The 27,370-nt window shown below is 26.3% G+C and overlaps 1 protein-coding gene across 2 annotated transcripts in view; it reads left to right on the top strand.

Moving 5' to 3' along the window:
- Positions 1-23,200, top strand: part of LOC145842010 (C2 domain-containing protein 3-like) — a 30,195-nt gene extending 6,995 nt beyond the window's left edge. Inside the window, exons 10-30 of one of the 2 annotated variants that reach the window (XM_082949355.1) lie at positions 99-280; positions 561-705; positions 1,380-1,439; positions 2,968-3,101; positions 3,831-3,898; positions 4,732-4,859; positions 5,246-5,380; positions 6,235-6,398; positions 7,852-7,988; positions 8,153-8,280; positions 8,985-9,157; positions 10,491-10,614; positions 13,315-13,482; positions 13,713-13,773; positions 15,510-16,081; positions 16,787-16,956; positions 17,105-17,202; positions 17,411-19,684; positions 21,242-21,409; positions 22,358-22,515; positions 22,942-23,200. In XM_082949355.1, the coding sequence (XP_082805481.1) occupies positions 99-280; positions 561-705; positions 1,380-1,439; positions 2,968-3,101; positions 3,831-3,898; positions 4,732-4,859; positions 5,246-5,380; positions 6,235-6,398; positions 7,852-7,988; positions 8,153-8,280; positions 8,985-9,157; positions 10,491-10,614; positions 13,315-13,482; positions 13,713-13,773; positions 15,510-16,081; positions 16,787-16,956; positions 17,105-17,202; positions 17,411-19,684; positions 21,242-21,409; positions 22,358-22,515; positions 22,942-23,121 (5,427 nt within the window). In that variant the 3' untranslated portion in view covers positions 23,122-23,200. Of the gene's footprint in view, positions 1-98; positions 281-560; positions 706-1,379; positions 1,440-2,967; positions 3,102-3,827; positions 3,899-4,731; positions 4,860-5,245; positions 5,381-6,234; positions 6,399-7,851; positions 7,989-8,152; positions 8,281-8,984; positions 9,158-10,490; positions 10,615-13,314; positions 13,483-13,712; positions 13,774-15,509; positions 16,082-16,786; positions 16,957-17,104; positions 17,203-17,410; positions 19,685-21,241; positions 21,410-22,357; positions 22,516-22,941 lie in introns of both variants that reach the window. The other variant, XM_082949354.1, reaches the window with a different exon arrangement.
- The last annotated feature ends 4,170 nt before the right edge of the window (positions 23,201-27,370 follow it).

Here is a 27,370-nt window from a genome sequence, read left to right as displayed (position 1 = left end):
AATTTTTTTAAAACTACAATTTTTTGCAATAAAATTTCTTTAACTTAGATGTTACTATTTTAAACGCATACAATAGCTTACACTGATTGTTTTACTAGAAATCTCCACTAAGTTTCGAAAAAAAAATTGAAAAAGATTCACAAATGAAACAGCAGAGAGAAAATTGCCAACTGAAACATCATATTCCTATGCAAGCTCCATTAATTTCTCCCCATCATTTAAACATACAAAATCTTAAATCGTTTCAGGACACCAGAAAGATTTCAAAACCACAAGCAAAGTTAGTGTTTTAAATTTGTATTGTTGTATGTCTTTTAGTTGCCTTGTTATATGTACTACTTTAAATATAATATTTTTCTTATGATTTTTAAAACATAATTGTTAGCTAGACTTAATTTTAAGTAGTATTTGATTTATTTTTCCTTATATAAATTTTTCTAATTACTTACTAACAAAAAAAAACTATTAGTTCTTTAATATATGTATGATTTAATCAATGTTAAATATCCTATTATAACACTATAGCCGTAAAAATTTTTGGTAATTTTTTCATTTCACAGTTTAACAAATGATCTGCACATAGTAGACCTAATGTTTGGCGATACACAAGTAATTGAATCGCCTCTCTGTACTTTTCTTTCTTCTGAATTTGATGACCCACTACATGATCCTGATCTTATTGAAGAAGTATTTTACAATCAAACAGTCAGTTGTAGTTTGTGTAATTGTTGAAAAGTTGTATTCAAAATAAATGAATAGCTTTTTATCTAGTTGAATTTTTAAAAGATATTACAGAAGTTAATTTGTTATATTTTTGTGATTTAAAAAAAAAGTACATTTAACGTTATCTTTTTGATTACGAAGATAAAGATATTTAAAAGTTGTATATAAAAAACTGTACTAAACAAAAATTTGATAAATTTTATAAACCATGAAAGCAGTGTAAGGGCGAAAGATAAAAAATGTCCTAAACTAGTTTATAAACATTTATTCAATGCTAACGATAGTTACAAATAGTTTTTTATAAACGACATTCATATATGAAAAACATAGTTTTTATTTAAGGCGTTAGATCTGATAATATATTCAAAAATTTTTTATATCTAGTTACATAAATTTATAAAATTCAAAAACAAACATGTTTTTTAAATGTAAACTAATTAAATCTATTTTGATTTTTACAAACTTACTAAATAATAAAGATATGAGGTATAAAAAAGTAAACTTGTAGAAAGAATTTAAACTGTAGACTTCGTCCTTTTACTCTAGCATTTAAAGTTATTTGTGAACAATAGTAGTTAGTGTGCTGATTCAAATTTTTGTGCTTTTAAAACTTTAAATTTTCTAATAAAATTTATAAAACTAAAATTAATTATCAGAACTTCTACCATGATGAAGTAGTGAAAATTTCTGAAAATCTTCCAGTTTTCGATGATGAGGTGACTCTAAAATTATTTTCATCAAATATTTTTGTAATTGCTAAGGCAACGAGAAAACAGGAATAAGTAGTTGTAAACCTACAATATACATCAATTACAATTCGTAAAAATACTTATACTGTGACCTTTTTATGCTCGATAGTTAAAGGCCATGGGGGGGGGGTCCGACATTTTTTTTACAAAAATTAACTATGGCTTTTATATGAAAGCTTTAAATACAAACTACAAGCCTGTTTTTATAGAATTCAAAAATATAATTTAACTTTTGAGATATTTTATTTTTTGTAAAAAGTTTCCAATACAAACATATGGACCACAAATTTTTCGGGGTCAATTTTCTTGGAAATTAAAAAATTCACTAAAAATCTATCTCATCCTTCATTTTCCAAGCAATCTTCTTCAAATTTTCAGGAAATGTTTCTTATATTAAAAGGAAAAAACGTTACTTTAGAATTTAAATAACGTAAAAAAAAAAAAAATTATCACAAAAATTTAAAAAAAAAATGTTTATTTTTCTAAAAAAAATGTTTACTATTTATTTTTTAATTCCAAAGTAACGTTTTTTTGTTATTGTATAAAGATTAGACTGTGAAAATTTGAAGAAGATTGCTTGAAAAATGTAGGAGGAGATAGATTTTAAATAAAATAGTCTTTTTTCGCTGTTTTAGTTTTTCCCTTTCCATAGGGAACCTATTATGCGGCCCGACTTTGACTAGTTATATTTCAAAAATTAATTTGAATTTTTAAAAACAATAAAAAGCATCTACAACCTTAGAAAAAACTCTTTAAAATAAGATCAACTTGTAAAAAACATGACCAACCCTCCTATGGCCTTAACTGTGTCTTTGTAGGGAACCTTTTGTTATAAATTTATTATTATTGTTATTTTCAATAAAGAAATTTTACTAACAAAAATTGCTGTTTCTCGTTAAAAATAGTTTGATACAGATCCATCGGATTAGGTAGATCAATACTAAAATTACTAATTAAATATGCATATTGATATTGTTATTAGCATGTACAAAGCTATTTTGATTAAGATCTGATATCACTTGTTTTTTAATATTTTATGTTCAGAAATATTCGTATTTTTCAAAATAACAAGATTAAAGTTTGCTTTATTTAAAAATAATTAGTAATTTTTTTTTATGTATAACTGTTTTTTATGTAATTAGTTTTAGAGAAAAAGATACAGTAAAACTATTTTTTGCGATAAATGTATAATTATAAGTTAGAAAGCACCAGCCGTGTCTTCCAAATGACAGCTTTTTGATTGCTACTGTAAATTAGTTTTAAAATCAGAGTTTGTATATACAATATCTTTTTAAATAAAATAGTTCTACAACTTGTATTTTTTGTTTTTGAATACCATTTCCGGTTTTATGACGATCTGTAAAAATATTTTATATGAATATGAGTAAAAAACTTTATTAATGTCAGCTATGACACCAATCTGGTTAAATAAAGCATAAAAGACTTTTAAAATTGATAATATGTATTATTAAATATGAATTTCTACAACTTGCAGAACGAAAAAGAAGACACTAGCACAGCATTTTACAAGAAGTTAAAAAATGTTAAATCTGTTCGAGTTGCTGTAAACTGTTTAAAAATTAACGAAACACGTAAACGGGGTTTGAAAAACAAAATGAAAACTTCAAGGTTATTCAAAGTTGTTCCTACTTTTGTCCTTTAATATACTAAACTATAACTTCGATGAAAATACATTGCATAAACTTGAAATTATTGTAAATTATTTTTAACCCAAGCTTACCGGTAAAATAATTGAGTAGTTAAAATAAAAATTAAGTATATTCTAAACAAAGTATTTTAAAGTTACTAACTTACTGACACGTTCGTGGTTGTAAATTAAGTGATGGCCAATGGCAGATGAGTAATTTTTGCTAGATTTCAAAAAAAAAAAGGTTTTTAATTTGCACAAAAATATCTCTGTTAAAATCAAATATAATACATAATACATAGTTTAATAATGACTTGGATAATATGCTGTCTTGTTAAATTTGATTTTAAGTGCTAGAAACTTTATAAACAACGCAGAGCAAAATATGTTTAATAAAAAAAAATTATATAGCGGTACATTTTTTTAGAAGAACAACATAGTTATATCATTATTATACAACAAGTTTAGTTTATCTAATAATAGCTTTGATGTAAAGTAGATACATAAGCTTAAAATCGTAAAAAGTTTATGCAATTTTTTTATTTGGTCTAGTGTACTTATTTTCAAGGTTTTAAAGTTATTTAGTAAATAGTTTACAATAGCTTTATAGTTATTGTAAATAACTTTATTTGAAACATTATACTTTTAGTAAGTTAAGCTACTTAAAAAGTTGTTTTTATTTTATTCTATTTAGAATTCTTTTCCAGCAGTACTTATTATGTTGATTACAAACTGCCAGGATTTGATTTTGTTAGATGTCACTCTAAAGAGTCAAAAGGTTACTTTATTTTAAATTAAACTAATAACAATATTGATTATAAAATTGAAACTATAATTGCAATTTTAAATAATAAAGTTAACTAAAATAAAAAAAAAAATATATGTAAACTATATAATACTATTTGTTCAAAACTAATTTTAATAGTTTGCTAGTAAGGATTCTAACGAAACAAAATAGTTAGAATGTACAATGATATGAACAAATGAACAAATTGCACAGTACTTGTTTTTTCTAAATGACAAACGTTTCTCTGTGTTAAACAATTAACACAGTTCCGCGGAGTTGTATTACTTGATTCTAATTTAATTTTTGATGTCATAAAGACTGTTTTATGTTCTTCTTAACTTAAATAACATTAAATATCATAAGTGGTTGTTTTTAGGTTAAGTCAACACCATGCAATCTTTCATAGCACTATAGTTTGGATTCATTTGTTAATGCTTATTAAGTAGTGTTAGTAGATCAAAAATGTAATTTATTAATATATATTTGTATATGCATTACTATTAGTTATTAACCTACTAAAGCTATGGAATATACTTAGTTAACACACATGTTCATCTTCTTTGTCTTCTGTTCTTTTTCGTAGTCCTTTTTTCTTATAACTCCGTAAAACTATGTTAGTTTTTAAACACGTGCATCAGTTAAATAAAGCGAGTACTGTGCAAATTGTTATTAAATTGAATTTTCTAAAAAAATTTAATACTTTTTATATAATATTTATTTAACATATTTTTTTGGTATTTTTAACTCTTTAGTTTACTTTTTTAGAAATATAGACTAGAATTGTACTTATAAAGAACTGTAAATTTAATTTAATTAATTTACAGACAATACAAATATAGAATTTGAAGCAGAGACAATTTTTCCTGTGGAGTTTCATGAAGATTTAATTAAAACTTGGTGTACAACCAGTGTTGCTTTCGTAATTTTTAAAGGACAAACTTCTGTTGGTAGGGTATGAAGTTTTTATTTAATTGTGCAGTCTAATTAAATATTTTATGTCTTTTATATGTTTTTAATACTTTCAAGAAGTTTTACTTTTTTAAACATGTAAACATTATATGTATTCAAAACTTAAAAAAAGACTAAACTTTAATTGATAGATTATTTTTGTATACTTAACATTTTTATTAATTTCTAGTTTCTATATTGGTAAGAAGAAATTAAGCGAAGTCTTAAGTGGTGTACAACTCGATAACCGAAAGGTTCCTTTGTACAACAGGTCCTTAGACCAAACTTTTTGAGCGCTTTTTCATCGTTTTATAAACAATAAATTATAATAAAATTCTATATTTACAAAAAATTAGAGTCAGAACATAAAGATTATGACTTTGCAAACAGAAGTCTGCTTACGAAATAGGTATGGTTAAAGTCAGCTTGTATGATGTGATAAAATCATCTAGCAATTGTTTAAGGAGTTGTTTGAAGTTATACAACGTGGAAAATCAAAAATTTATTGATTCAAGCTCTCTGGAAGTGAGTTAACGAAATGTTTTAATTTTTTAGATCATATTATATTATAGCCATAATCTCCAAATTGTAGTTTTAAGTTTTTAATTAAGTTATTTCTAGACATCTTTTGTTACTATACAGATTGATATTATTCACAATCAAATGTGTTGTTTTATTGTCTCTTAAAACTTTGATTACAGAGTTTAATAAGATTAAATATTGATGAAAAACAGTATAAAGCTTTTTGTTATTAAGAAAAATCTTAATATTAAATATTATGTCTGTTTTTATTGTGTTTAATTGAGACCCGATTTAAATTTTAGTTTTTTTGAAAATGATATATGTTTTAAAATTAATTTGTAACAGATTATTATTAACCTACTATCAGTTTTTTAAAGTATAAATTCATTTTAAAGTCAATGACCTAACTACTGATTTTTGTAAAGAATAAAGAAGTTATAAACAAAAAATGAAAGAGTTTCAAAAGCTTGACTAATTGAAGTAACCATTCTGGACTAAATACAATTAACTTTGTATTGAAAACAATGTATTGAAAACATTTCATGTATTTTAAGTTAAAGTATATATTTCCTTTCAAAAGCATTAATAAAGTAAAGTTTAAATGTCTCAAGTAAACATAATTTGCCCAAGTTAGAAATTTTAGTATTTTTTGAACACTTTATTTATGTTTTAAGTTGAACATAGTTCTGTAAAGTTTAATTAGAAAAATATTAGAACTAACTTAATTTTTATTACGTTTAAAAGTAAAAAAAAAAAAACTAAAACTTAGCATTTAAAGTTAAAACGAATTAATTGACATTAGTAGTAAGTTAGAAATATTTCTTGATTTTTAAACAAAGTGCAATTTATTATCACAGTTATCAATAGAATTAGTCATTGGAGAATATTCAAATATACTGAGTGATAAATTGGAAGCTATAGACAAAACAGTGAGCTTTCCTGAATATTCCAAAAACAATAAGAATAAAGCTGAAAATTCTAAAATTTTTAACATGAATGTTAAAGAAAATGGGTTGGACATGTAAGTCGTGTTGACACTTAAATTATGCAGGGTTGCCACTCGGTCAGGAAGTCAGGAAAAGTCAGGAAACATTTAAAAAAATGACAAAAGTCAGGAAAAGTCAGGAAATTTGATAAAATTTAAAAAAAAGTCAGATTTTGTCAGTTAAAATTTACAAAATTCCTTGTTTTCCAAAGCCTTTAAATGGTAAAAATTAATTAAAAGTCCTTTAGAGTAAGAAAAAAATTCCAAAATTTTCCTAGAAATTTACAAAAGTATTTAATTTTATTTCGCATGCCTTCATCTGGTATAAATTAACACTATACCAGAGTACCCAGCCTATTGTTGCCTTTATGCATGAGGACATTTCGTGCTTGGTAATTAAATTGCTGTGTATCTTTATGAAAGACAAGGTAGTTTCGAACTTCAGCCTTCCCAAGTTATTCAAGATTGAATTGAATGATCAAGCTTCCCTGAAACTTGCCCTTGATCTTGGTTGTGCAGCAACCAATTTGCTTTCAAATTTGAGGAAAAAAGACCTAGTTGAGGAACAAAAGATCTTAAAGCGGAATGCAGACCAGATGAAAGAAACCATATTTTCATTAGATGAAGAGGTATAAGTGCTAATAAAAAAACGGAGAAAATAAATTTTAGTACATACATTAAAAAAACAGTATTTGATTAAGTTCTTTATTGTTTTAACTGTAAAAGTTCGTGATTGTTTTAAGGTTTGAGTTGTGAAAGTTCCTTATTGGTTTAAGTTTTAATTGTAAAAGTCCCTTATATGTCGTTTCGTTCATTTAGATACATTTATGCTAGGAAATTCTAAAAAATTGTATTCTTTATTGTTTTAAAAGGTTTCAACTGTAAAAATTTGTTATTGTTTTAAGATTTTAGTTGTATAAGTTTGTTATTAGTTTAAGGTTTTTATTGTAAAAGTTCCTTATATGTCGTTTGTTTATCTAGATATATTTATGCTAGGAAATGCTAAAAAATTGTGTCTTTTTTAGACAAGCTGTGTTTATAAGGTAATAATACAAGTATTTGTTGATAGAGCTGTTTATTACAAAAATCAATCATACACAGATGGTTTAAGTGATGTACTGGAAGTTTGATGATAGAATTCAGCAAAAAACTTGTTTTTAACCTGTATTAAAATTAGATTGAAAGCTTTATATAGTTTAAAGTGTTTGATTATGTATTTTAGAATAAGTTTAATTTAAGAGTTTGATTTAGAAAAGTCAGGAAAATTTTGGTAAAAAGTCAGGAAAAGTCAGGAAATTTTTCTCAGCTTGATCAGTGGCAACCATTATTATGTGTAATATGTGAATTATTAAAATGTATTTTTAAATAACGAAATGTACAGGTGTATTACAATTTTTCTAAACCGCAGTAAAGTTAAACATTTGAATACAATAAAAACTTATTAAAAACACAAAAACCTTTCTAAAAAATTAAGCAGTACATCTTAAAGGTTTAGTAACAAGCCTAAGGAAATAAAGCTGCAGTCATTCGATACACAACAGAAGAAAGTAGATACATACCAATCCAACCCAACTTGTAACATTATGTACTTCTATTTAAACATTAAAAACGCTAAAGACATACCAGGTTAATATTTTTAAAGTTGTTCTTTGAAAAAAATAAAACTTTAAATTGTCTAATTAAAAAAAAAAACTTCAAACTTGAACATTAAAAACACTTTTTGTATAAAAGTTGCAAAAGTTTGTAGCTGTTAATTAGTTACTATTTAATCTATAGGCTAATTTTAACAGGAATACAATCAGAAAAACAGTTAGACCATCCAAACTCATTTATAATAACTAAGTTTTTTGCTTCTAATCAAAGTGAAAACTCCTCAGTAATCTGGAGTACATCGAATCCTGTTTACAACTTTCATCAGGTTTATATTTATACTAGAAATTAAAGTGTTTTTTTTTAGTTTAAAGAAATATATTGTTATAAGTAAAACTTTATACACATATATAAATATTTAGTAATCAAAGTTACTACTTATTTAGTTTTGAAACCCTTTATATAGTAAAAAAATTAATTTGGTCAAAAAACATACTTCTTCAATTCCAAAAAAGATAAGTACGTAATACTATAATTAATAAGGCCATCATTTTCAACTTACACTAGATATTAAGGAGTTGGTAAGGAAAAAAAATATTAGGTAGTTTATTGAGAAATCTTAATCTTATTTCCTCAAAGGGGATCTTATAAAAAAGCTTTGGAATCTTGTATAAACGTTTTTTTTTGTATAAATTTATGAAGAAAATCAGACAAAACTTTGATAACTAAAAACTAAAACTAACTACAAATAGTGCACATTTTTAGAGTTGATTCCTGGACGAGATTGTTTTTAAACTTTAGTTTTATTTCCTTATACTGTTTATACTAAATAATTTTTTTTAAATAGTTGTAAAAAGCCATTTTATATTACAGTAATTTTAGATAATTTTTATGTAAATGAACTTTTAAAGCTACACGTCAAGTACTCAGATTAGTAAATCTTTTGCAACGTTTTATCTTAAAACTATGGTTTTTGCCTTTAAAACATGGTGTTACATACAATAATTTTAATGCTTTGAATTCATTCTTTAGTACGTGCCAGTTCAAATAGACGCTGCGTTGTTTAGAAGAATGGTAAATAATTACGTTATAATTGAAGTTTGGACGAAATTTGTTACTGACTCAACCCAAGAAAAGTTAATTGGAATTGTCAAAGTTCCTCTTAACTTCTTCTATGCGTCGTTAAACAATCAAGATGTAGCAAGGTAGTAAAATGTAAACCAATATCTGTTCACTTATATACTGAATACAATACTGTTTTTTTTTCTTGTATGTAATCAGTAATATATTTAACGATATATGACCTTTTTTGTAAAATCGTGTTCAAAAACTATGGCTGTAGTTCTAATTATAGTATGGGTACGGCTGTTTTATTTTAACTTAAATTAACTTTTGATTATGTTTGAAAGTCTTTCATGTGATTTAAGTCAACTTATTAGTATTGATATACCAGTGGAAAATATTTTTTAAATGTTTAGATATAAGCTTAAACAAGATTATTTTTAATAGTAAATTCGAAGTTAAAACGTTTTTGCAAATCTATATTTTCTTCCATTGTTTAACTCTATTCTAAACTTTTAAAAAACTTGCATAGTTCAATTAAAAAAATTTACTATTTCAATTAAAAAAAAATTGTATAAAAAATAAAAATGAATAAACATGTATTCTTCATTCGAACTAATTTCCACGTTCTATTTTGGTTTATTTTAAATAGAGATTGTTAAATAGGTTGTTAAAATGGATATGACTAAAAACATTGAATACAACTCAAAAACAGTACTACGCTTGTCTTGAAATTTATGATCAGCTGTTCTGCAAAATACCCGAAAATATATCCAAGCAATTTTACACTATAATACTTATAATTATCTACTACGCTTATCATTATAGTATAGTAGTGTTCAAAAGTATTTGACGCAAACGTTATCAACAAGTATACCTGATCTGTAGACTAGGGCATTGAGACATAGAAGAGACATCTCCTTAAGTATTTAGAAAGAATAACTGATCATAAAGAACAAGCGTAGTACTATTTTCGATCAATTGTATTGCTTACTGTGTCAGAACTCAAACATTGAAAATAACTTATAAGTTCCAAAGAGTAGTGCTTGAGAAAAGTTTTTTAGCTTAGAGTTGAGACTAACCGAATAATAAACGATATAAACACACAATATCATAAAATGGGAAGGCATCGTTACTGACAATTTGTTAACTAAATTTTTCAAATAACCTGTTCATTAGAACTTCATAAAACTACGCTATAAGTAATTAAATAAAACTAATTTCACTTGAAATCACTCTAAACTACAGTTTAACTTTAGATTAAACTTTTGAAAAGAGTTTAAGAGAAGTTGAAAACATAATGTTTTAAATAAATTTTATAAAAATGCAAGTTTTTATAATTTTAAGTTCCAAATTATTTTTAAATTATACAAAACTCCACATAGCTGTAGAAATATAGTCATTTGTTAGTGATTTTTATGAAGAAGAAGTTGGAAAGAGTTTAAAACTGACACTAACAACATTGAATTTTTTTAGGTCTTCTTTGTCACAAGAACTTCCACTGGTTTCGTGTGATGGATACGAAAATATCATAGACCTGTTTACTGGTATATGCAGAGGAAAATTAAACGTTTTACTTGCCTTCGGAACTAAATATCAGGTTAAGTTAAAAAAAAAACACTTTAAAGCTTACCAAAAAAGTAATTAAGTTAATCTTGTCATTGTTGGAAAAATATAAATGTAAAAAAAACTTTTAGCTAAGTATGTTTTTAAATAAATAATTGTGAGATAGTAATTTTTTTAAAATTGTATTTTTATTATATTTGCGCTTATTCAATTATTGCTGTAATTATTGCTGGATCATAGTTACAGAGAACGATGTGAGTCAGAAACAGTCTAAAAAACTTTGAGCTTTTTTTTAGTTTTGTCTTTTTTCGTTCTTCCATTATGGCAGTTTGTCAGTAGCAGTCTTATCTAGTATGATCCTAATTAGTACTTAAATGATGGTACTCTTCGCCAAATGGTCTCTTTGACTTCATGCTAAATTGGATTTGCCCTTTAGACCAAAACCTAAAAACTTTCATTTAGTAGACCGCCGAGCTGTAATTTGTGTTGTTTAGTTAGTATTTTATATTATGTAAAACTTTGAAGTCATCCCACTTTATAGTCGCCCGTCTCTCTGCAGCAATATAAATAATTGTCTTCGTATTCCACTCACAAAAGCAGAAAAATCGAAGTTTTTCCGTTGCTTTTTTTCTTAAGCGTTATGCCGAGTTTCCCTATATTCATGATAACCCAGGCTAATTTAATTTTTTTTTTAAACTCCGGCTACTATCCAAAACTCAAGCTAGTTTAAATATTATTCTTATATCTCAGGCTAGTTTTTTTTTTAACTGGAAGTCTTTTTTTATTAAGCTTTTTAAGTCCTTTTTTATAGTTTTAGTATTTATAGGTATTTAAACTTGAATTACAGTATTTTTATCAGTTTTTGTCATATACAAATTATATTTGAAACTTTCTCATAAACTCAGGAAAGTTTTTATTTATTCAGGCTAGATATTTTGCCTTAAAGACTGCAACCGTGATAACGGCCGTGTCAATTATGTTTGCCAAGTTATTTTCAAATACTTTCCGCTTTAGACCTTGATATCTCTGCTTAAGTTACGAGCTAAATTTTGTTTATACAATATTTTTATCTTTGCAAGATTAAAAAGGCGACCATCGTTTCTTGTTAAACTCCACAATCGACGAATTAAAAGCGCACTTTAATATCAAAGAAAAAAGTTCTAAAAAAATTTAAATCAAGCACGCAGCTTTACTATGCATTTGATTTCAAATGGATTAGAAACGCTAACATCATATTGGATAAATGTCCTTTAGTTTGCGTGAAAGAACTTAACAATATTGAATAGACTTAGAAGACATTCAATTTTCAGAAATGTTGCAAACTGTCCTTCCCTTCTTACTAGATAGAAAACTTCGATTGGTTAATAAAAGTGATATCAGTGGTACGTTTTGATAATTGCAATTCTCTTGTAGCTATAATATTGAGAGTATTATAACAGTAGAATATTCAAAATTTTCATAATTAAATCCACTGTTGATATACTTTTTTAGCCAGCTTCTGCAGGCGAGGAAGAACTACATGTGCAAAAAAGCTTTACCACCAATTTCAAGATAGCAAATTCCATTGTAGTTGTTGCAATACGACTAAGAACTTTTTTATTTATATAAAGTTATGATCTTAGTATCATACATGCCTTGTGGTAAAGTGATAAGACCTAGTTAAAAGATTATCATTTATATGATGAAGTATTGCTAGAATAACGCCTATCCGGTGTCATTTTTTTAAGACACTCCAAGCTGCGATTTGAAAAATGATTTTGTGACACAGAGATTTTACGCATCACAAAACTTGAAAAGATATTGGTTATTTAAATTCATTAACCAAAGCTTAATTTTTCTAGACAGGTAGTCAAAACGTCATGATCAGATTCTACCCCTGCATTGAAGTCACTCAAAATTACAAACTGGTCATGTTTAGGTATACTCACTATAAGACATAAATTTACATAAAAAGTGTTGTACTTTTGTATCGGAATATAGCGTATGCGCAAAGTTGTTGTTTCTTTGTTTTGTTTCTTATAAATGAAGAGCGTTAATACTTTCCTTACCATAAAATCAGACTTCTACAGAATGTAAATGTATATTCTTGAAAAAATACTACACCATGTTCCCTATGTTTTAGAATTACCATGCCAAAAACATATAACTCTTTTCTCAAATTGTTAAGCGTTGTCTAGCAAGGCGTTTTTCCTAAAAATCTGCAATACACAACAAGCTTCACACAACAATTTTCCTACAGCGAAGAAGTTCGTTGTTTATAATAGCAGTTTTTTGTGTTACTAGTGTTTTAAGTGTCAATACCAGTGAAACATATACTTACCAAGACTAATCACATTAGTTGGTCTATTTTAGGCTAGTTACTTTTCAAAATTGGCCTACGACAGTCTAATTTTATTAAATAAAACTCAGACTATTTTTTTAATAACATTAGTAAATCTTCTCTTTAAACACATTAGCATTCTTTATATAATCTATGTTTTATAGAATTAATTCTATTAGCTTTAACTTTTATCTCTAAGTACCAGTAATACAATAATCAGTTTTATATTTTTTAATTATTTTGGTCAAAGTTAGGTAAATTAAAACGTTTCAAAAAACACTATGTAAAAATAAGCTTTCTGTAAAAAACAAAAGTAGTTTTTAAACTTTAAATCAATCTTTTAATAACTTTACTTGACCAAAAAATTAAATATAGCTAAAAAACAACTATAAAAGTTAATGCTAACCACTACAGATAGAAAAACTTCGAAAATCGAAGCTATCAAATAACCTTCTTGATGGTGAAAATGATACAAAACAAGCTACTGATTTCACTATAAATGCTTGTAAAGGTTCATTAGAAGATCATTGCATTGAAATCCGCGTGAAAAATTTGACTAGTTTTCAGCCACATGACAAGCAGGTTTGTGAAAGTTTGATTGATATTTAGTTTAAAAAAAAAGCTTCTAATAATGTTTTGTTGTTTTGTAGTAACTTTTTCGTAAAAAAACATTTAATGATTTTTAAGTTATATTTCTTTTTTAGTGGTTTATTTATAACTTTTTAGGTGCTAAGAAACTGATTTTTTGTTCTAAAGCTTTCTTAAATGTAGTTAAAGTATTTAGTTTTTATTGATAACATTTAAATTATTAGATTTATGGAGAAGCTGAATGTTTTATTCAGTACAAGTTTCCTGTTCAAAAGAACAATTGTAGTAAGTTTCATTTATTATTAATATTATTAGCAGTTGTTACGAAATTAAAATTAAAACTAGTGAATTCACATAAAATATATTTTTAGTTTTTTCTAATAATTTTTTCCTTATAGTAAAATTTATTGTACCTATTCAAGAATTTTTTATTTCATTTACTAAACTTTTTTTGCATAGTTTTTTTGATTGAAATTAAATTTTAGTTCAGCTTTTTTTTGTTTCAAAATATACTAAGTGTTAACACTGTTGTGTACTGTGGTAAAAAAAAATTTGAACAAAGTAAGTTGAAAAACTTAACAAGTTATAACTTTAATGATAAACCGCACGATTATCAAGGACAATCCACGCGATATCCTGTAACCAGGTTTCGTCCTCATTAGGCAGAAATAGTCACTATAAATTGACGTATCAGTCTTAACCATGGTTTTTAAAACAAATTTTCATTGTACCTCCTTGGCATGCATTTGAAAAAGTAATTGCCTCCTTATATAAAATATCGCCCTGTACTGTTTGATTACCCATATTTTTTTGATTAGTCAATAATCATTGCATTCTGATAGCCAAGATATATTCCCTAAAGGAGCGATATTACTCACTATCAAAAACCCTTGTCCACACAAACGTGTACTAGTATATTAGTACTGAAGCGCGCGTTTGTAGCTATAGTCTACGAAATAGACGTAACTAAATAGTTCAAAACTCAACGATTTAGTTGCGTCTATATCCTAGACTGTACATAAAGAAATATATAGTAGTTTAATAAAGAAAAGTACTATGAAAACTATTATATAATGTTAAAAATATGTAACTAGGAATAAAAATTATAAAATAGAATGAATGTAGAACTTAATGTTACATTTTAAAGTTTTGCTAAAAATACATTTTTCCCAACGGGCAATTTTTATTTTTTAACACAAAATGTGGGCGTTTTTTTCGGTGAGTTTGAAAAAAACAGGTTAGACTGATACAACGATTGATTTCACTATGTCTGCATAGTGAGTCATAACGAGGAAATACAGATTGCAGAATATCGCGTAGATAGCTGTTGATTGTCGTGCCTGAGCAGTGTAGTGCTTATTGTATGATGGTAAAAATTTCTCAGCATTGCTGAAGATATCCGAAATAGTGAAAGTGTTTTACACTTGAAATATATTTGTATTATAATCTTATTAAATAAAAGTTTATTGTTTGACCAAGTTACTAAATAAACATTTTTGCTCATATAAAATGTTCAACAGTGAAATTTCAACTAAAAAAGGATGACATTTAAATAGTTTATAAATAAATGTATAATTTTGTCTTACACTATCTTTAACTTGATTACTGTTTTTACTATTGCCCGTAAATTAGGAACGATATTTTTTAAGGTAAATTCTAAGTGATATACATAATCATTGAAATTAATTTTCAAAATTACTTTTTTGTTTATAATTTTGTTAAAACAATATGAAAAAAAACTTTAAAGTCAATGTTTTTCTTTTTTTGATTGAATTATATTAATAAAGTTGATCTAATAAACTCGAAAAATTGTAAAGTAATGAAATAAATAAGTTATGAAATTAAAACAGTTGAGATATTATTATTTAAAAAAGTACTTTTAAAGTTTTTTTTTGGTATTAAAAACATATATATGTCTTGATAGCAAAAACAGACCAAAAAAATGTTAAAGTTTTGTAGTTTGTCTAATTTTTTTCTTACAGAACAAAAAGGTTTTACTAACTCTTATTTTTTTGTTTCAGACAGTAAAACTGAGTCAGTTGTAATGGAAAATTTTTCCACTGAATCTGTGTTATGCGCCCCTTCACCCACTTTTACATTCAAGCAAACGCACCACTTTGTTACGACCAGTGTTAATCAGTTGTTGAGAAAAATGTGCAGCCAAGGAAGTAGATTTGAAGTAGGTTCTGTCACCTTCCAGCTGTGGTGCAGGTTTTACTACCCCAACATCAGGGACCAGCTGGTCTGCCAGGGCGAGCTACCGATAACAAAAATTTTCGCACTCACTGCAGTAGACGTGGACAGTTTGACGCAGTTGCAAGTTTTGATGGAGCCAGCCGCTCCACAGCAAAATAAAGCGTGTAAGCTTAATCTAGAAGTAAACTACTGCAATGGTGAAAGTGCAAGAAAACTTGTTGCTAGTCGTGATCCGCTGCAAGATGAGTTTGTCACTATTAACATGCGCATTGACGGCTGTTGTGGACTTAAAGCTGCTTTGAGTGATTTCGCAGGTAAACATGGAAGCTTTTATGTAACCGTTTCACCTCCAAAGTACTTCAGTGAAATATCGGGAGACGCCAGAAATCACAGTGTAGTTAGTTTGTACTTTATGAAATATTTTATTTATTCTTATAGCTATATTTGACATCATACGGGTTTGTAACTCGCAAATTAATAATTAAGTAAATTTATTTTAGCCTCTTTTTTGTCTGTATAATTACTTTTCAACTGCTGTATCGTAATGAAGATTTGTTTTGCTAGTGTTTTATTAATCTATTTTTTAAAAATTTGTACTTCAATGAAAATTTTATAGTACTTAAAAAAGATGATAGAATAGATTTTTAACGCATATAACTACCAAAACAAACTATAAAGAATTATATAGAAACAATAATTAAATAACCGTGTCACAGCAACTAGTATACGCTATGATTTTTTATGAATATATATTAAATTTTATGTAATTGTGTAAGATTGTTTACTTCAAAGAAAAATACATTAAAAGTAAAGTTAGAACCATAAAAGTTATTAGTAACTCTTTGAGGGTGAATTGAAAACAAAGCAATATTTTAGTTTTATAATTTAATGTCTTTTTATCAATTATTACTTGTTAAATTTCGAACAGATTACATCATTAAATAATAGATTTATTTTAGTTCTAAAGTATTGTTGTTTTATTAATTGCAACTACATAATGTTTACAACTACATTATATACTTTATAATGTGCTTTTTTACGCATACTTTATACATAAATAACTGTATAGTTTAAATTATTTAAACGATTTTTTGATTTGTAGGCAAAATTTCTCACTACCCCGTGTGTAAGCTCATCAGCTTTTTGTCCTTGCTTCATAAATCATGTAATTAAGTTTGAGTGTCCACTTATTCGTAAAGACGGAGATGGCGCCATGGTGAGCCTTTACGAGCAACTTTTGAAAGAAGTTATTGAAATAAAAGTTTGGAATAAGTTAGTTCGAGTTTATAAAACTGCCATACTTCTAAAAACTATTTCTAACTTAGAAAATTTTTTCTAGTAAGTCAAACTAATACATCTTAGTAAAAACTAGTACTTTTGTGCAGTTTTTTTTTAATGTTATAAATAAGTAATATTTAAGACCTACTGAAAACGAGTCAAGAAGCTGTTATGAAGATTGCGATATAAATCTTGGAACTGTCAAAGTGCCTTTGTTTCATTTACTGTATAAAAAAAATGGTATGTAATAAATTTAATTTAACTTGTTTAATATATTTGAATTAGTTTTTAGAAAAATGGTTTTCCTTTTAAAGTAAAATATGGATTGTTTTATCAGTATTTACCAGTTAAAATAATATACTAGTCTGTGTTTGATCAATCAATTATATTCTTGTTATGTTTCGTATCCTATACTATATAGTACTTATAATGAGATATTATATGATAGGAATTGAAGGCTGGCATGCTGTTGAGTCACCTCGCTACAACAACTCGTTCGATGACGTTTTAGTCAATCAAGTTGTTGGAGGATTGAAATTTAGCTTAAAATTTAAAAGTGATGATGAAGTTGCTACAATTAGTAAGATTTGGTTAGGGTGTGCAAAAATTCCTGCAAAGCTAGAACACTTGTTGATGACGACTTCAAGCAACAAAGTAGTTCCTTTCGAGCTCAGGTCAAATGCAAAAGTTGGCTTTATAACGTTTTGCGTTTGCGTGACGTCAATTCGAGTTAGGTTATTGTCACGTGACAAGTTATACGTCAAGTACAAGCTTTTTGACAGCGACTCGGTTTGCTCTAATATAATAACTTCATCTAGTACCAAATTCCGAAAGTTATTCGTTTGTGAAATAACTGACCGTTTAGTAGCGGGATTGCGAGATGAACCTCTCAAAGTCGAGCTGTGGAGAAAGGAAGTGATCGAAAATGATGTGAAAATAGGCAGCTTCAGTGTTGACATGAGCTCGTTGCTTCAGTCACGCTTTCAAAAGCACGAGCGTTGCGGAGGGAAAGTTTTAAATTTTTACGGGCGAAAAATTGAAGATGTACGTGATACTTCTGCTCGTTGCTATGTGTCGTGCACTCCCGGTGAACACGATATTTATTTTGACGAAGTTGTAGATATTAAATCAAACTTAAAATGCCACCATGACACCTTTACGGTTTCAGTAATGGTGGAAAATATGATGCACTTTCCTGCAGTCGAAGTAGATTGTTTTTACTTTGTAAGTTACTGCGATGCTGCTGGAAATAAGTTGAAAACTAAAAATGTAGGTGTTAAGCCGTCTACTAAACAAGAGTCAGTGGTTTGGAACGAAGCAAAAGAGATAAGACTGCCCGTAACTCTTCTATCTTCGCGTTGCAATGAAAAGTTTAAACTCTGCGTGATGACGTCAGCGTGCGAAAGCAACGAAGACGGTGATGACTGCACTGTCATCGGCGAAGCAGAAGTAGACGTTTCGCTGCTAATGTCATCGAGCTTCGAGCTGGTATGCGGGTGGTACAACGTAGTTTGTCGCAAGACTGGCTGTTGCAACGGGCAATTGAAAGTTTCTGTTGCTCCAACGTGCAACATGAGCTCAATTAATGTGCAAGAAAATTTTAACTCTGAATTTGAAATTGAAAAGTCTTTAGCTCCCTTGCCCATAGTTGAAACTCCCTCTCGCGCAAACTGCTACGTCACCGGAGTTGACGCTCCTCCAAAAAGTGAGTTAGATGGTTGTGGAGGAGAAGATAGCTTGTGTCCAGATGTCAGCAAAGTTCTGCAGAAAAAAATAAAGGAGCTAGAAGAAGTTAGAAAAATGTTTACCATTAAAATTAACAACTTAAACGTAGATGTTGACAACACCGATATTGAAAAAAAGGTATCTTTAGATCCAACAGTAGACTTTAGTCCTTTGCAAACTCAAGTAGACTTTAATCCTATTGATGAGAAGTTAGAAAAAGAAAACAAAGTTGGTAGCGATGCTGACGAAGATGCGTTATTACCTCAAATGTTTAATATTGTGACGTCATCTCCTAACTCGTCTCAGCTAGTAGATAAAAATCTTATGGAAGAAACGAGTATGTGGTCTGCAGGAGAAAATTGCTGTGTAATAGACAGTTCTGATAGACAACAGAGCGCTTCACATAGTGAAACTAAATATTCAAGTTGTGGAGACGAAACTGTTGACGAGAACACCAACTGCGATACAAAAGAAAAAGTAGCTTTTGATGACGATAATGATCAAACGATAAGTACAATATCTCAAAACAAATCAGACTGTAATATTAGTTTTAAAAGCTTCAACACCGCTTTAAATGATAATTTAGAAAACAAAAGTAATTTAGAGGGTGTAAACGAAAATGATTTTCTTACAATTTCTCAAAACAAATCAGACTGTAATACTAGTTGTAAAAGCTTAAACACCGCTTTGGATGATAATTTAGAAAATACAGGTACTTTAGAAGGTGTAAACCAAACTAATTTAGAATACAATACTGCTGAAAAAGAAGGTTTTTCTGAACATAATGTAGAACCTAAAAGTAACGATGAAAGTTATAAACATAAAATTGTAAAAGAAAAAGTTGAAGAAGAACATTTTAATGAAAGTAGTTCGGAAACTACACAGAGAAATGAAAATAGTCAAAAAAATTTAAAAAGCAGTGAAAGCTTGGAAAATATAACTGTTTCTGAAAGTTCTTTTGATGGTGTTGAACAAACAACTAGCAATAATGTAAAAGGTTTAGTTAAGTTTATATTTTTTAAGTTAATGCTAACTAAACAGTTTTAACTACATATATAAGTAAGTAGAAATATAACAAGTTTTCACAGTACTCTTTCTTTATTGAACTAGTATATGTTTCTGTGTGTTAACAAGTTAGCACACTTTAACGAAGCTCTGTAAAAAATAAATACTGGAAGATTAGAATACAAGCTAAAGTAGGTGTATAAGTTTCTTTACCTAAAGATAAGCAAAATTACTAAACTTGTTACTTAATAACAGATAGAATATATGATGTTAAATCCGACTGTTATAAAACGATATAATATAATGAAATGATTAAATTTAACTTATAGTAGAAGTAAAGTTAGATGTTTTAGCTTCTGTTTTTTCTTACAGTTCTATTTTTTTACAAAGCTCCGTTGAAGTGTGTTAATTATACATAATAATTAGAAATTATACATATATAATAATTAGAAAGAGTACTGTAAAAGTTTGTTATCATATTAAACATTCCAGTGAACTTTTTTCGGTAAGATCTCTACTAGCAAACGATTAACTTTAATTTTTAGAAATAAGACACAAGTTTAATATTAAAAGCTGAAAAACTTATTTTTTAAGTAATTAAATTTTTATTTACAGTAATCTCTCGCGAATATACGCACTCGTTTGGTTACGGACTCTCGTTTATTTACGCATTTTAGAATTCTTAAAGAAAAAAAAATAGTTTGAAAAGTTTTGAATATTTTAAGTTTGTTGTGTGTATTGAGTTAATATATATTTAATTTTATATATATAATTTGTATGCTAACTCAACTTTATAATTGTTTAGACTTAGTAAAGTTATTTTCCCTGACTGAACTCTATAACATTGCATTAAATATTTTACGTGTCTTAGCCCTCCTTTATACCTTAAATTCAAAGAGAGTTTAATGTTCGATTTATTGGATAAAGTTTTATTTCAATTCATTATCATTGAATCTCATATTTTAACTATTTTTTTCCTTGCCCACCTTAGATTTAACTTGTCTTGCATGTTGTAAGATAAAAATACTTTTCTAATACAACAAAGAACAAATTTAATTTTAAGTGGGCAAGGAACAAAGTAGAAAAAAGTATTTTGTATACACATAAATAGTGTTTTTTAAAATTTTTTGACATACATGTATAACTTGAATGAAAACTACCAAAAGAAAAAAGTAAAGTTTTTTTACTGTATTTAGTCGAATACATTATAAGAAAACGACGAAAATAGTAAGTGTATTTGCTACCTCTCGTTTAGTTACGCATTTTGCAGAGGACACAAAGTGCATAGATTCGCGAGAGGTGACTGTAAATTTAATAAATATAACTTATGAAAAACTACAAGATTTTTAGATTAAAAAATATTTTGTATTTATAAATATTCTGTGTGTAACGCCTTAAAAATTGATACTATTCTATTTTGCACTAAATGAAAAAAAAAATTTAAAATAAAAATTATTACGTTGTATAATTATTTATTATACATACCTAGTTTTTAAGTTTGGAATAGTTTTAAATGTTTTTAAATAAAATTTCAAAAATTTCAATCCAGAACTTTCACAAATTGACGAACAAACACAATACAGTCAAAATATTTTAGAAACTTCACAAAATGAAGAAACAGCTCAAAATTTTAATAAAGTAGATATAATTGTAGAAAATATAACTAATTTTAAAAGTTCTTCTGGTGATGTCGAAAAAACTAGAAATAACACTCAAGGTTTAGTTAACGGTTTTTTGTTTAAGCATGTTTAAAACAAATTAAGCAATTCTTTAAACTCGTTAATTTTTGATTTTAATGATAAAAAAAAGTAGAAAAGAATGATTTGAACTCACAGAAAATAACGTATCAAGGGTATATTTAGTGATACAAAAAATTATATAGATTTTTATATAAAAAGTTTAAAAAAATAGTTTACTTTTGAGACATAGTTATTTTTGTAATACATTTCGGACACAAAAGTAAAGGCACCAGTTTTTTTTATAATCAATTTTCTAGCAAGTAAACATTTTCACTACAAATGTATGTTCTCCTTTGTTATTCTAAGCAATGGACCTCACATTTTTAGATGTTTTAAATATTTTTAATAAAGTAAATTATTGTAACATTGAAAAAGAAAACATAAATTTAAACAAAAGAAAAAAACTTAAATTTTTCCTTAAATTTAAAAAAATATTTCTGTAAAATTGTTTACTATTTAGTTAAGGTTAGACTAAAAAATTTTGAGAACGATTGCTTAAGACAAGATATAATATAACATGGTCTTTTTTTTCTTTTTAACTTTTGTTAGTTTGCTTTTTAAAGTTTAAATTAAAGTTTTTATTTTTCGAGTAATTAAAAATTCAACTTTTGAATGTTTTTATTTTTATTAAAGATTAATAAAAATATTGTTACCTCTAGTTCAAAAAGTAGAAGTAGATACTCTTTTAGTAATTTTTATAATTTCCGACAAAATTGTCTATTAGTTAAAATTAAGTCGAAATTTTTAACTATAAAAAGTTACTTTAAGCATATAGGTAACAGCCAATACTACTAAAAAAAGTAGATGTTAACATTTTGTTTTTGTTTTAAAATGACATAGATAAAATTCAATTAGGGTTTTCATTTGTAAAAGTATTTCTTTGCAAGTTTTTATGTATTAATTTTAAAATGAAACTTTAACTTCAGATTTAATTTTTTGTGGCAAAAAAGAAAGTATAGAAAAAATAAGTGAAACCATACCAGTAAATACTAGTTGTCGATCAAAAATTCCGTCGTTTTTTCCACCTTCAGAAAACTTAGTTACAAGAATGAAAAAGTTAAGGGAAACAGTAAATCAACAAAAGGTTTGAAATGTTTTATTATTTAAAAACACACTATAACATTTTACCTAAAAAATTGCTTAATCTATAATTACGCTAATTGTCTATAAATAAAAAATTAACATAGTATGTACCACAAATGTATAAAAAGTTAAAAAATCTTCAACTAATTGTTACAATTTTCATAGATATTTAACGATCAAACATGTTTTTAAGATATATTTAATGTAATTTTCGACAACGTTTATTCGATCAAAGTTGAAATGTGTTTGTGTAATAGCTATTGACAACTTTATTGATCAAAGTACAAAACTAAAAAATACTTAAAATTATAATGTCAAATGACTATAATAAGGTTAAACTGTTACTACAAGTAAAAAAAATCAGTAAGTATAAACTTAAATAAATAATTTTAAACTCCAAAAATAGTTTTTCGTTAAATTTTTACAGATGAACTTTAACTTTAACAAGTCTGATAGAAGCAATGAGGAACAATTTTCTCATTCAAAAAGTTTAAACAAATTTTCAAATGAACGTATTTCATTTAAAAAGAGGGTAAACACTAAAGGCGAAACAAAACGGCTAAAACAATTAGAAAATATATTTAACAAAAAATTCAATGATGGATGATAAAGAAGATACAAACTAGCAATCTGTTGATAAATTTTTGATATTAAATTTAAACTAGTTCGATATAAAGTGCAATAACATGCTGATTTAAAAGTTTATTAAAATAGTTTTCAACTATACTTAATAGTTTTAGTGTTTATATAATTTTTTTTTCATATGTAAAAAGTGTAACGTCATTGTGTTTATATGATAGAATAAAACGTTAATAAAGTCTTAAATTGAATATCATGCTAAAGTCTTGTTGAGGAATTGAAATTTATTAGTTGTTTAAAAACATTTTATGTATAAAATTGTATACTAATGTTTTAATTTATTCAAGAAGTATGTATTTATATATCATCAGCAGTTTATTTTTAAAAGCTACACTCTGGGTACACAATAAACGTTTTGTAAACTGACAAGCTTTTTTTCTTAAGGAACTAAAACATTAGTTCACTTTAAGTATTCTTTTTAAGTCCTAACAAACTATTTTTAAACTTTAAGTAACATGTTTTTATGAAACCATATGATTTCAACATCATTGTTTCTTGAACTCAACTGAAGTTTCTAAATAAAGCACATTTAAAACACGATATACTATCGTCAATACAGTTAAAAGTAGTTATAACACCATAAATCCTGGGTAACAAACATAATTAGTTTTTGAATAAATATCTTATTTATCACTTGTTTGTTACTGTTATCTACAAAATAGATTTTTCAGAATACCAACTAACTGTTTTTTTTCAGAATTGCCATTTATTGAAAAACTAGCTAAGTGTAGTTTAAATCTTTATTAATACCAAGTTTTTTTTTTATAAATCAATATTTTTGGTTACAATAGTTTTTAAAGTCCATTATCTAGTTATTATGAGTTATTGATGTCAGAAAAAAACGAAGTAAAACTATTGTTTTTTTTTTCATTTACCTATAATTTAATGCAAACTTTTACTCGGGAATACTCAAGATATTCTATATATTACTATGTCTATTCAATATCACAGATAAGATATTATATGTTCGTATTTTCTGAGTAAAAAAAACAGCTGTGACTTACCATGTCTAATTGATATCACAAATATTCTTAGCACTAAATCTTTTATTAGTTTTGTTTTTAATGTGATGTGTCTACAAAATAAGTATTTAATAAAAAACGAACAAATTTTTAAATAATCGTAAGATTGCTTATAAAAATTAATACCATCAATGATAATTTAAGGTAATTATAAGTAGTAGTTATAAGTCTCTTTGACATATATAAGTAAGCTTATTGTAATAAGTTATTACAATTTTAGTTTTTTTTCTTAAATTCTATTTAAAAATTAATTTAGATAGTCTAAGTATTTTAACAGTTATATTTTATTGAAAGACAAAGAAAAACGCGTAAAATATTTGGTCCTCGGACTTGGCGCACGAAAATATTGATACATTTTATAATAATACTTTATATACGAACAGCATATATAAAATTGCCTTTTCTGTGCTATCTAAGTTAAAGATATGAGATCTATAAGGGTATATTTTAAATAAATGTTTAAGTTAATACAAAACAAAACTTTTAAGTTTCACATAAAAATGAAAAAACGGTGTTACCTTTATGAAAATTTTATTTAAAAAAGAGCTTGCTAGTTACAAAAACCTCAGAAAAGTAAATATACAAATGCTTATTAAAAGTTAAAAAATTTTGTATAAATCTTATAACACTAAAGTATAAAAGCTAACAGGATGTAGAAATTAAATTTATAAAGCCAAAAATAAACTTATGTTATAAAATAAAGAAAAAATCTTGAACGGAATATACATTATAGTATCTTTTTAAGTTTTTAAATAATTATCTTAAAAATAAAAACCATATAAGCTTTAAAAATTTATTATACTTCGTAGTTTCAATTAAGTAAATAAAATAATAAATGATTTATAATAGTTTCAATAAAAATACAACAGTAAAAAAGTTTTTTCCGGTAACTATCAAATTTTAGCGTTAAATATCATTTAACAAAAACATATAAATATATATATATTTACATAAAAAATATGAGTTTTATCGATTTTTAAATGAAGTTGTTTTATAAGAAAAACTATTATATATATTTCGTTTATTAAGTTTACTTTCTATTTCATTATTAATTCAAAACGTTAATTTTTTATTTAATGCATTAAGTTTTACATATTCTTAATAAAACCATTATAGTAACTCTTTTATCTTTGGTTTCAGATAACTTTTTTTTTTAAATTGTATAGGTAACTTAAATCACTTTAAAACCATACAAAAATATAATAAACTTGTCTTTTTAATTAAACTAAAATGATTTTTCAATGAGTTTGAAATGATAATAAAGTATCATACAAGTTTAAAATGGCAACAAAATCAAATCAATAGTAGTAGAATTAAATGCGTAGTACAGTAACCTCTCGCATCTTTACGTACTCGTGACGTTACGCACTCTCGTTTAGTTACGCATTTTACAATCATAAAAACTTAAAAAAAATTTTTTTTAAGCTCACAAGATATGTTTATTGTATATTTTTAGTTAAAAGAATGTTTTTAAAAGCTAGCTCACCTCTCTATATATCTAGACTTTGTAAACTTATGTTCCTTGACTATTTGAAAAATATTTAGTTACTAGTATGTCAGCAATTTTGTTAACAATAAGAGATTAAGTTAAAATTCTAAAAGAAATATGACTGTGTTAAATAATGAAAGTATAATGAAGTAATAAAATTTTAAAACACAAATAATACAGCACTCTTGCCCTATGAATGAATAAACATCTAAAAAATAAATCTAATAAAACTTCCTTGCAAAAAGTAGCAGTGATACTTAATAAATATAGAGTTTACACTTAACACAAACCTCAATTGTTTTTTTTTAATAAAAATATCACTAATTTACATTTGAATAAAGAAAAAGATAAAATCTACTTATTATTAAAATTATTAAAATTTTTCTACAAGTTTTATTATTTTATATAAATTTAAATTCGTTTTTTTTAATACATGTATAGTTTTATCTTTTGTTTTTATATATATAAACAAAAAAAATTCTTCTAAGTGGAAAAGTCCCAAGTATGCTATTAACTAGAAGCATAATCAAAAAACAGCCATTATGGTAAGCATATTTGGTACCTCTCGTATCTTTACGATCTCTAAAACCCTTACGCACTTTTTCTGTGGACACAATGTGCGTAAATAAGCGAGAGGTTACTGTCCACAAAAAATTTAAGTTATATGACTAAAAATACACAAAACTTAAGATATAACATTTGTAAATAATTTCAAGTCAACATCTATCCCAAGATCAATAGCTCACAATCAATTCACTAAGAAAAGTATTTAAATAAGATATGTATTTTGTAGAATTTTTATTCTCATAGTCTCGCAGTTTGTGTATTACCATTTAAAAATGATAATATATTTTTATTGAAATAATTTAATATTCTATTTTAACTTTTCATAACATAAATATAACTCAAATTAGAGTAAATTTAATATTTTTCTTGTTACCTTGCAAGAAGCTCGTTCAAGCGTGATAATAATGATAACACAATAATATTATAAAAATGATTAGCTCATATATTGATTGCTCATCAAAGATCTTAATATTTCACAATCGCCTACACACCAACTCTAGCAGCTTCAATTAAGGAAAACGATGATTCGATGACAGTCTTTCTGCTACTATTGAAGCCGTATCAAAATATAAACATATTTTTCTACTTATTGACTTCAAAAATAGAGTGGGTAATGATAACCTATGATAAAAATATGGAGTAGGAAAAAGAATAAACATAGTCTAATGCTAAGCACACTGTCTTTTCTTGAGAGCGTTCGGCCGGTACATTTAAGGGTAAAGTATTGTGTTTTTAGTTTGTTGAGACGTTTTTTTAATGTCTCAGAAATAAATAAGTTATTGAGTGTTGGAGTTAAATAGTAAACAAAGTCTATTAATTCAATACAGACTTAGTAGATAGCGAAAGTAGTAGTAGCATATTGGTTCGGTTTTTGAAGACTTTTAAGAAAGATAAGTATAGTATATTTCTTTATCGTTATTGCTCTTAAAAACAACTATCATGTTTCGTAAACTTTCATTGAATAAGGTTTGCTAGACTGTTCTTAATTTGATTGAAACAAACTTCTATTTTAACTCATAACGTCAATATAAAGTTTGCTAGCGCAACTTAAACTCAAAAAAGTGGCATCAGCTTGATTAAATTGTAACTAGGCGTTTTTCATTCAAAAAACATAAAAACACACTCTTACAACTTAACTA

This window comes from Thalia democratica, chromosome 8, assembly GCF_965202585.1.
Source record: "Thalia democratica chromosome 8, ktThaDemo2.hap1.1, whole genome shotgun sequence".
Lineage (NCBI taxonomy): Eukaryota > Metazoa > Chordata > Thaliacea > Salpida > Salpidae > Thalia > Thalia democratica.
The sequence above is the reverse complement of the archived record's forward strand: the minus strand, read 5'-3'. Positions and strand labels throughout refer to the sequence as shown.